Raw genomic sequence first — 11,170 nt, 5'->3', positions numbered from 1 at the left:
TGCTGCTTGCTCTAATCTGTCTAACACTTCCCAGCTTTCCAGGGAGCAGTCCCTGAGGCACCTGGGGCTTCTCAGTCTCTCTGGCCATCTGACCAGAGTGCAGATATAGGAGACCAGAGGGCATTCTGAATGAAGCTTTCCCATAGACAGAAACACTATTTCACAGTCTGGCATTCAAGGCTCTCACCATTCCCCAAACAGGAATTAAACGGGCCAATGCACAAATGGCAGTTACTTCCCAGCCTTACCATACCCTGCTGCCTGTAGAAAATGAAAGCCTTTATATGTCTCCTGAGGAAAACAGAAAAGGCTGCTTATGGCTGCCCAGGGGGCTGAGGGACCAGCATCTCAGCACACTTCTAACCTGTTCTGGAGATAGGAGCATGCTACCTTGGGATGCTCGCCTGCAAAGCATTAGCAGACGGCTAAAGACAGGGGTTCTTAGCCGACTGCACATTAGCATGCTCTGGGGAGTTGTAAAGAACTCTTTGGCCCAGGCCTCATGATGGACCAATTGTCTAATTATCTTGGGTGGTGAGGCCTGGGTGTAGGTATTTTTTAACAACTCTCCAGGGGGAGTCTGCAGCACCCAGAGGGTTGAGAAGCATTGGCACAAGACGTTGTGAGCATTCGGTCAACGTCAGCTATCAGCTATAAAGCACCTGTGTCCTTATGTGTGCTGTTCTTGCCTGAGCAGCGTGAAAGCTGACGTGGGGTGGGGGCCCTGCAGTCAGGGAGGAAGCTGCTGCTCAGCAGAGATGAATGCTGGGTAGGGTGGCCTGGCATCCGTCTCCCTCAGCCACGTCTCAGAAAATTGAATTAAAACCCTTATTTTTCAGCTGCTGCCCGCCTGGCTGGCTGGCTTGTGGAAGGGAGTGAGGCAGTGGGCACCTCAAGGTAGGGAAAAAGCTGGTGAGGGGGCCCCCTAGCCTCCCTCCCTAGGAGAGAGAAGGCAGCTCAGGGGGTCCTCTGGGAGAAAACCCTTCCCAGGGTGGTCCCTTGCCTCCAGTTTTCCCAAAGGCTGGCAGGTAGGGGTAGGGTGGGAGTGGTAGGCTGGCTGGCTTAGAAGGTCAGGGCTAGGTCTTGAGGTGAAGCTGATTATTTGGGTGAGTTTGTGGGGAGGCAGAAGAGGGAGAAGACCCTGGCCGTGTCCTTGGGTAGGCTTAGTCTTGGGGAACAGAATTGGCATAGCTCCTCCTCCAAGGCCATTTGGAGAGCCCACAGTGGCATGGCTGAGACAGGTGAAGAATAATGCGGGCTGAGAGAGGCTGGCCTGATTTCCATAATGAAGGGGGTGGGGAGAGCTCACAAAGTGGAACACTACTAAGCTGGGCACCAGGATAAGATTTCTAATAAAGTTGCCTGTGTCTCCTCAGGCTAGTCTTGTTGCCCCTCTGGGCTAAGCCACCCCACCCATAGAGAAGGGGACTAGACAACCCTCCTGGATCCCAGCTCTGATGTTTGTTCCAGGCTGATGCTACTGGAGGCAAGTGGGATTAGAATCTAAGTCTACAAGTGCTGCTAGCCCACATGGCAACTTGGAGAGGGTTAGAGAGGTGTCACCGCCAGGTGGATCTACCAGAAAAAAGTGCCCCTTTTTGGGTAGATGGGGGCATGACTGGTTTGGTGGGTAGTGGGCAGAGGAGGATCTGGATTTCCAACCCCACTGACCCCTTCCAAGGCATCTGGAACCCACAGTGGAAACTGGAGAACCAAGAGAATGGAAAGGGAATAAATCTGGAAGTCAATGCTGAACTTTAGAGTGGAGTGGGGGGCGCTCTATCTAGAAGCCTGGCCATACCCATTCCCAGGACCAGCTGCTCTGCCATAGGTGACCTCGATCTCCACCCTTCCTCTCACTCCTAGGCCCACTACACCCTGCACTGAGTCCCTCGACTGAGGCTCCTGGCAGCCTTCCTTCCCTCACACTTAGTTTCACAGTTTACAGAGAGCTTTTACACACAGCCTCTCATTTGATCTTCACAACACCAGAGTTGGACGCAGATAAAGCAAGTAGCTCTCAAGGGTTAGGGCAACAAGCTAAGAAGGGTTTAGCCAGGATTAGAGGGAGGTCCTGTGTGCGTATCTGATTTTAGCACAGTACCTGGCCCTCTTCTCTCCATTCTTTCTTCTATCCATTCTTTCTTGATCTAGGCAAGACAGATATTCTCCTCCACCAGGAAGCTTTCCTGGACTGAAAGGAATATCAGCCAATCGGACTACCAGTGTGTTGTGCCAGTGGGCATCAGTGGCCATTGGTCAGCAAAGAGAAACATGGACCTAGGAACCTCCACACATCTTTCTGGAACCTTGGATCACTTCTTCAAGTTTCCATATGGATTCCTCTCCATCCGCAGGTTCTTTCTTTTTTGGCAGACTGAAGTCCCCAAAGGAAGGCTCAGGACTCTCCCTCCTCCTTCCCCCTCCTTGAGGCCTCCTCAACAAGGTGGGTATACCTAGAACTTGAGCCCAAAGGGAAGCTGAGCAAGAATTTACTTGAAAGGGCAAGAACAGAGCCTGGTTCAGAACTGAGCAGCTCTGAGAGTGACGCCTGAGGCAGGGACCAAAAACTGAGAGCAGAGGCGGCAGGAGCGACTGTGGGCTGGGTGGGGGCTGGTGGGGGGCAGAGGGTAAGAACTTGCCTGGGAGTGGGTGACTACTCTCAGCTAGTTTTGGTTTTGGTTTCACCGCCAACCCCCAATGCTCCCTTTACCTGTGTAGTTCTTCTCATTAAGCCATTTGTACTAGGAGGAGGTTGGACAGGACTGTAATAACAGTATTAACAGTAATTCATTCAGCATCAATGAATGAATGATACCAGGGAGAAACTACTATGGGGTGAGTGCACCATTTTTATTTAATGCTGCTGTGAAGAGCCCTGGGGGCCAGTACTTCGGTTCCCCTGTGCAGATGAAGAAGCTCAAGTTCAGAGAGGCCGAGTCACTTATCCAGGCTCACAGAGCTGTCCTGCAGCAGGGACTGGAGCCAGGCAGTCTGATATTTGAAGTTGCCTCTGTCCTGCAAGCATCACCATCCCTTTTCTGGTCGTTCTGGGGGGGGGGTCACATTTGAGTACATCCCAACAGGCACCTACTAGCACACAAACTAGCTGACCCTCCCAGGCCTGAGTTGTAGGGGCAAAGAAGAGCCCAAGGAGGGTCCGAGACTTGCCTGGTAAGGAAGGCTTCGTGGAGGAGGAGGAGGAAGACAAGCTCTGACACACGGGGAATTTTGAGGACCTAGGGAGAATAAAGACGGCTTTCTAGTTCCGGCTTTGATGGGGAGAGTAGAAAGAGGGTGGTTGGCCCTGGAAGCCCACAGACGGAGGACATGGGAAGGACATGGGGCTGTCGCCTCCGCCTCAGCGCCCCCCACCCCACCACTGGGATTTCCCGCAGCAGCTCCAGCTCAGGTCTGTGCTGCTGATGGGGTCGGGTCGAGCAGCCCCACGCCGCGACCACACGGCCCTCGGCCTAACCCCACCCCCGGGCGCTCATTGGTCTGCAACGCCCCCTCCCCAGCCTGCGAAGTGTGCAGTGGGGTGGCGGGGGTGGGGGCGGAGGCGGTGATCGGTCGGCTCTCTCCAGCGCCCGGCCTGGCTTGGTGGCGGAGGCTGCGCCTCGCCCGCAGGACCGAGACGGGCTGGACTGCCGCGCCGCGCGGGACGGGCGAAGGGGGGCGCTGCGCTCGCCCCAGGCGGGGACCGACAGCGGCGGCGGTGGCGGCTGCTCCGGGCGAGCGTGGTCCCCGCGTGCGTACACGCACACGCCGCTGCGCAGGAACACACGGACCCCGGCCGCCCACGGCCACACAGGCGCGGAGACCCAGCTTGGCGCGCGCTCCTCCGCACACTCGCTCCCCATCCCCGCGCGGCGCGGGCCGCGGACTTGCTGGCTGCGCGTCGTTTGCGGAGTCTGCCCCGGCCCAGCCGTGAGCAGGTAAGGGTCGCCCAGCCGCGGCCGCCCCTCCACGCCTCAGCCGTCTTCTCCCGGCTCCAGAACCTTCGCCCAGCCGGGACCTCGGATCCCCTCCTCTGGCTCGGCGGTCTCAGCCAGCCGCGACCTCCACTGACCGAGAGCTGGCCAGGGCCGGAGCCGGGCAAGCCTCCCCAGATCCGAAATGAAGCCCCCTCCGCCGCTGCGCCCTTTCTGCGCGTCAGGCAGACACCCTCCAACCCAAGTGTCTGGCGCCACGCCTGGGGCAGCCGATCACCGCAGCCTGCCGGGGTGGGGGTCGGCCTAGATATCTTGCACCCTCCCGATGCGGAGAAGGGAGACCAGGGGCAGCGAAGCCATGCGGCTGGAGGGACCCAGAGGGACATGTCTCCCTACCCCTAGGCAGACACGCCTACGCGGATCGGAAGGCAAGGCTGGAGGGTCCCCCGGGGTTAGGTACCACAGTCCGCATGGGGTTTGAGGGGTGGGCAAGCAATGTGCTAGGTAGGGGTTGTGGTAGGGGCCAGCGTAGAATGCTCCTCTGTGGCGACACATTCAGGATTGTTCAAAAGAGCGTCGTCTCGGTTTCCCGCGGTGCGGAGGGCTTGGGGTTGGGGATGCTAGGGCTTAGGTGGTCCCCAGAAGAAACGCCCTGCGGGGTTTGTGGGGAAACACACCGGCCTCCCCAGGCTGAAATGGGCCTGCCGAGACCCCTGCCTGCCGTTTTAAAGGCAGAGGCTTTTTAAAGCGGCAGCTGCTGGGGGCAGAGGCCACATCCTCTGTGGGACCTTGGCAGGTTAGGGGGCTCAGAAGGGACAGAGGAGCCAATGGATGCAGCTAGACACTCAGGAGGGAGCCCAGCCGGAAGCCGATTGCATTTCACCTGGAGCTGAGGAGCAGAGCCTCACCCCTGGATGGAGCTCAGCCCCCCTTTGGAAGATGCTGGGGGGGGGGGGGGGGGGGGGGGGGGGGGTGGACACCTGCTAATGCTTCCAACCATTTTTATATTTTTGAGTGCAGGTGCGTCAGACTCCTTTTATCTCCCCCAGCCTTTCAATGACCCACAAAGCCCCCCTGGCCCTTTCCAAAGACCCAGCGTTTGGTTCTTTCTGTGAGCAGCCCTGGGGAGGAGTTGGGGGATGGGAAGGGGCTGGACGCAGCATGTGGAGGGCAACTTGCCCTGAGACTGCAGCTGGCCCCAGAGGCAGGCAAGGCGTCCTGAAGGTCAGGCTAGAAGCTTTTGAGTGGCTCTAGGATTCTCAAGAAGATGGAAAACTGTGTTTGAGCCTTTGGGGGCAGGGGCAGCAGGCAGCACTCAGGTTTTCTCAGGAGACCCCAATTAAGTGAGTTTGGTGCTGGGTACAAGTGGGACTGGTGGAGTCCCCAGTCCTAAGCTAAGCCCTGCTCCTCATTGACCTTGGGGAGGGCAGGCAGAGGCACCAGTGTGGACACAAGCTGAAATCTGAACATACAAATTAGAGACGGAACATGCTGAGTGGGCCGTGGGCCAGATCTTCCAACCAATCCATCAACAAGTGTGTGTGGGGTGATGGTGAAGGCAGGCCTGGTCCTTCTCCTTTCTGGCCATAGGTGTCTGGGTGTCTGGGACAAGACCCCCAAAGGTCTGTTTGCCCCCATGTGCGGTGAGGGGAGGCATCCGTGGGGAGCCTCTGGAAGGATCCCTCTCCCTCACTCTAAGAACTGATCTAGGCTAAGGGGTGCGTTAAGTCCTGTTTTGTATAAGGTTCAGGCTGGGAGGGGATTGACTGGAGAAACACTTTGGGACCCATGCTTTTTCACATGGCCACCTCTCTCTGTTGTGCATCAACTTTGGGGCACTCCCTCAATTGTGTTGAAGAAATACATACATACACACATGGGGGTATATGTGACTGAGAAGCTAGGAAAGCTAAGGCCACAGGGTGGCTTTTCTACTGGGGACAGGGCCTAGGCTCGAGTGTCCCAGGTTGCCGCCCTCCCAAGGACAAGCATTTCATTGACCTAGGGCTGGCACCGATTAAGTGGAGGACACCTTGTGCTGTCTGCCACGGGGAAGAACCAGGGTGTGCCAAGTGCAGAGCTAGAGCTTAGCTCGGTGCCAGGAAGGCCTTGCTTTCCTGAGACCCACCCACCTTGGGGCAGACACTGGAGGTGACAGTGAGTTTCCTGTCCTGGGCAGACTTGTGAGCAGAGGTCTGATGCCCCAAACAAGGGCTGCCAAGTGGCTTTCCACCCCAGAAGGCCTAGAGGCCTTGGAGACCCTCAGCCATCCCTGAAGAGAGGAATCTAAGATTCCAGGGTCTGAATGGTTTGGGTTTAGTGGTCCAGCTGCCTGGCAAGATGGAGACTGGAGACTCCTCTGCTGCAACGTGTTTGTACCGAGCTCTGGATGTTGTCAGAGGCAAACGGTGGCAGCCACCCCCACAGTGACACAGAGAGGGAGTGACACACAGCTGGGGAAGCATATAGGCTTTCTATGACACCTGCCAGAGAGCTGGCACAATAGTGACAAGCAACACCAGAAAGACAAACGGACATGGAGACATACCCTCTCACACAGATCTGGGCACACCCAGGGACTCGGAGATATTTGTCCAAAGAAGATCACAAAAGTCTTCATTAATCAAAGTCCAGCTGCATATTGAATTGAATCGAGGAAAGTGTGTAAGACAGAGAGAGAGAGAGAGAGAGAGAGTGTGTGTGTGTGTGTGTGTGTGTGTGTGTGTGTGTTTATGTATGTTGCATGGGCCTAGAACAAGGGTAGGCAACCTTTTTCTGTCTAGTGCCCGATAGCAATTATTTTAGGCCTTGTGTTCATACAGTGTTGCAACTACTTAATTCTGCTGTGTCGCCTAATGCAGCCTTAGATGATGTGTAAACAGCCTTATGTTCTAATAAACTTTATTTATGGACACTGAAATTTGAATTTTATACATTTTGCCTGTGTCATGAAATATGATTCTTTTAATTCTTTCCAACCATTTAGAAATGTAAAAACGGTTCCCGGCTCACTAGCCGTGTAAAAATAGGCTATAGCCTGGATCTGACTGGCCGGAAGGGGTTGCCAGCCCCTGGGTTGTAAGGTTAGGAAAGAGAAATGGTCAGAGAGGTTGACGAAGGGAGGGGCTTAGCGTTGAAATAGCCAGAAATGCCCAATGGCACCTTGGATGCTTCGCCTCATTCTAGGAGCCCTGAATGCCCATCTGTTTAATGGGTCAGGCCTAGGAGAGGCTCCCTGCCTGGCTTCAGCACCCTACTCCAGATTGGGCCTGTGCTTTGTCCCCGAGATCAACTTCCCCCACTCTAAAGCCTGGAGACGACATTAAAGACTGAAAAGCTGACTGCTGTCACTCGAGCTTGCTAAACAGTTCCTGAGCCCTTTACCCTTCACCCTTTGTATCCAAGTCTATGCCCATCCCCATGGGCGGGGAAGCCACGTGGAAACCTGGGCATACCCCTTGTTTCTAGACAAGACTTGAAACTCACAATGAACATGAGGAGACCTGAAACAGCTCAGAGGAGAGGGGCTGCTCATCTCAGGGTTGAGGCTTCTCAGTGGAGGGCCAGGTCACAAAGGGCAGGGGCTGTCTGAGTGGGCTTCCTGGAGGTGGCATTGGGGGTTGGGGGTTTGGGTGGGACACTCATCCCAGCTCTCCAGACTCCATGTATTGCCCTAGCTGCCCTCATCTTCCCCTCCTGATCAATGGGCAATGCAGAGGTTTGGCTGAGACAAATACATACAGATAGTAGCTCCTTCCTAGGCACCGCTGAACTTCTCAGCCACTGATCTAAGGCTTGTGTAGTGAACTACGCCCTGCGTTCTGTCTCTTGCTTTCCTTCCTGCCACCTGTGAGGAGGTGGGCCAAGGAGACGCTCCTCTCTCATTTTTCCATGTCTCTGGGTTCTGTCCCCCACTTTCCATCCCAACTGCCTCCCTGCTCAGCTTAGTCCGCCATCACCTCTACCCTAGACCCAGAAAAGGGCCTCAGGGTACATTTCTGCCTATATTTTCCCCCTTCATCTCTGCTCCCCAGCCTTTGAAGGGATATTTTCTAAATGGAAAGCCGATTATTCCACTCCTTTGCCCACAACTCTTCATTGCTTATGACTCTTCTGCTGGTGGAACAACTCTCCAGCTTCCACGGACTGGCACCAGCCCTCCACACTTTCTCTCCTCTACCTCATCACCTCCTGGTATATGTCGTGTGCTCCTTGACACCCTGGAATCACCTTCCCAAACCCATCCGGGGGCACTTGTCCAAGTTTTCTGGGCACTCATGTGTCTTGCCTGTGCCAAGTGCTGTGGGCACACACACACCAGAGCTGGGCTCATGCTCACTTAGAGGCTGCAGCTTACCCAGGGTCTGCACAAAGGGAGAGGCTGTCATGCAGAGCTACTCCTCCCCAAGCCACACCCCCTCTGCCTGGTGGGTGCTCAGGGCACTGTCCACAAGCTTGTGCCTCCCTCTGGCCAGGCCTCCTGTTCCCCTTCCTCCACCTCTCATCCTCTCCCCACCCTTTCCTTTCCCACCTTCCTCTTCTCCCTGCATTTATCTTCTGCCTCCTTCCTCCCCCTCCTCTTGCCTGGCCTAGGGGGAGCACTCCCTGACTCCTCCAGGTCAGGGTAGGTCCATGTACTATACAGTACGGAAGAGGATTCCTCATAGGACACATTTTTTGGGAAGAATGACTCTGCAGCATGGCCTTGGGGAAGTTTCCCGGTCTCCTAGGGCCTCAGTGCCTCACCAGTGAGATGGGATGATACTGCCAAAGTGCACGGGTGCCCCAGCCTGGCCCTGCCCTGCCTTGGACCTGGTTTCCCACCCAAGCTTGTGCAAAATGCAGGGCATGAGTGGGATCATCACTGGGGGCCCATCTGGTGGCCTAGCTCCTGTCCCTCACTGTGGACAGGATCCAGTGACTCTGAAAGGGGAAAGTTTGAACAGCAGAGAATAACAGCAGCATTAATGATTCATCTTGAGATTGCCAGGAGGCCCCTGGCCCAGGAGTTTTTGTGTGCCCTTTATCAGCTCTGGTCTTATTGAGGAGAAAACAGGTTCTAGAGAGTTCCCCCTTCTTCCCCGCAGCAGCTTCTGTCCCTCCCTTTGAGGGGTGAGAGGGAGGGGGACAGTGTTTCATCTTTCAGCTTTCTCTCTCTTGTTCTTGGCCCTAGGAGGGAGAGGAGGAAGTAGGGGCGGTCTGGCTCCCCTGTCGTGAGTAAAGGGAGCATGGGGAGAGCAGGGGAGGCGAGTGATGTACTTAGCCTGGCCATCTCCTTTCTGGTGTCCAGGCTTGCCCTGCCCTGTGAGGGGAGGGATGCTCAGTGGCCAGAGAATTCCACTAGGAGGCGACTCGGATGGCCCCAGCCCCATGAGGGGCAGATCTGAATCCCAGGGCTGTGTGGCCCAAAGAAGAGGTGGGTACGCTGTTCACACACCCCTGTAGGGGCTTACAGGAGGCAGGGGAATCTGTGCTGCTCAGGGCTGGTTGGGAAGGGCACAGGGACATCAGAGCTTCCCACTGTGGGCATGGGCCAGCCGCTGGAGTGGGGCGAGTGCCCATCTCAGGAGTGGAGTTGGGAGTGGAGTTGCCTTCAGCCAGGGGAAGCAGAAGGGATCTGCTGGGCTTTGGACAGTAGGGGGATGGCTAGAGGGTCTCTGCCCTCCGCACGGAGATATGGAAAGTCTGCAAGCCCAGTGAGTCACCGCTCACTCCCGTGTGCTGACTGATGACGCCATCCTCTGTGTGCAGGGGCCACTGCTGCCTGGTGCAGCGACTCAGCGGAGAACATGGCTACTATAGTCAGTTTCACTCCAGGCTCAGTGGCTGGGCTTAGGAGAGCTGAGGAGGGAAGGGGAGATGCTGTGCTATTGGGACCCCCCACCCCCAAATTCCCTTACAGTCCAGGTATCTGTCACACAACCCATTCCTGCCAGGCAAGCCTCCAGGCTCCATATTGTGTGACCTTAGGAAGTGTGTCTCCTTCTCTGGCCTCAGTTTCCACATCCGCACCTTTAGAGGTCGGCTTTAAGTTCTATTTCAGGTCTGAAATGATGTGTCTGTAACTAATTCTTCCTAAGGAGGAAACTAGACATAAATATGTGGACGGGTGTAGTGGCGGGCCTGACCAGCCCCTGGAGGTGTGTGTGAGGGTTCCTATTGGAGTTCCAGTGGGCTCTGAACTGATCTTCCTTTGACCAGTAAGAGGGCACTGGAAGCATAGGGATGGAGTGCACCAGCTCTGAAGCCAGACTGCTTGGGTTTGCTTCCCAGCTCTACTGGGGCCTTGCTGTGTGACTTTGGGGAAGTGGCTTACCCTCTCTGTGCCTCAGTCACCTCTGCTATAAAGGCTAATGCTAGTAACTGTTTCAGGCAGGTTAAATGAGTTCACACAAGTTTTTTTGCTTGCAAGAGTGTCTGGCACATACTGAGTATTTAATAAAAGTTAGCCACTAGTAAATAAAAGTGCAGGAGGCCTGCTCCCATTTTGAATGTGACAAGGTGCCGTGGGGGTGGAGGTGACAGCAAGAGAGTGCAAAAAGTCTGAACACAAAGTGGTGAGATATAGTATAACCCTTACTGAGTGCCAGGCTATAGTAAATACTCTTTAGTTTATTTGTATAAATTTGCTGATGCCTGACAGTATCTATGAGATAGACATCACTATTATTCCCATTCTACAGATGAGAAAAAGAAGGCACAGAGAAGTTAAGCAGTTTTCCCAAGCTCCTAGGGCTAACACATCTGGCAAAATGGTCCCAAGTCTGCCATACTAATTGCCAGGAGGTGAGTTTAATTGTCCTCAAAAGCTATCTGCCGCAACAAAGCCTGGACCTGAGAGACAGCGTCAAGGAATATGGTGTGACCCACTTCCCCATCCTAAGCCAGTTTTGTGGCTGGGCTGAAATCCATCCTCAGGGAGGGGAGAATTCAACCCCAGGCTGCAGTGGTGGGGCCTGTCCTATCCCTTGAGAGTATCACTAGCAGCCTGGGGGAGTCCAGAGGAGAGGGCTGGAGTGGCCAACAAGGGGGCCGCATCTCAGAGGGACACTGCGGTGAGAAACACTGGGTTTGGGGCAGGCAGCCTACGTCTGTACACCCTGAGCGCTGTCCATCAGGGGGCAGTGCAGGGTTGTGGTGGGGGCAGAAATGCCTATAGGGGCTGAAACGATTACCACGCAGAGAGGGGAGAGGCTGAGGGAGGTGACTGTGATCCCTGAAGTCCCCAGTAAAGT

General features: G+C 55.3%; 1 protein-coding gene across 12 annotated transcripts in view; it reads left to right on the top strand.

Annotated features, from left to right (window-relative positions):
* Nucleotides 1–3,590: 3,590 nt before the first annotated feature.
* ADCYAP1R1 (ADCYAP receptor type I) overlaps nucleotides 3,591–11,170 on the top strand; it is a 57,192-nt gene continuing 49,612 nt past the window's right edge. For 10 of the 12 annotated variants that reach the window (XM_032286870.1, XM_032286862.1, XM_032286859.1 and 7 more), the window contains exons 1-2: nucleotides 3,591–3,938; nucleotides 4,956–5,046. In XM_032286870.1, coding sequence (XP_032142761.1) covers nucleotides 4,992–5,046 — 55 coding nt within the window. In that variant the 5' untranslated portion in view covers nucleotides 3,591–3,938; nucleotides 4,956–4,991. Of the gene's footprint in view, nucleotides 3,939–4,955; nucleotides 5,047–11,170 lie in introns of those variants that run through there. The other 2 variants (XM_032286866.1, XM_032286867.1) reach the window with 2 other exon arrangements.

The sequence above is a fragment of the Sapajus apella genome, unplaced genomic scaffold (assembly GCF_009761245.1).
Source record: "Sapajus apella isolate SASKATOON/1434 unplaced genomic scaffold, GSC_monkey_1.0 scaffold19, whole genome shotgun sequence".
NCBI classification, from domain to species: domain Eukaryota; kingdom Metazoa; phylum Chordata; class Mammalia; order Primates; family Cebidae; genus Sapajus; species Sapajus apella.
The sequence above is the reverse complement of the archived record's forward strand: the minus strand, read 5'-3'. Positions and strand labels throughout refer to the sequence as shown.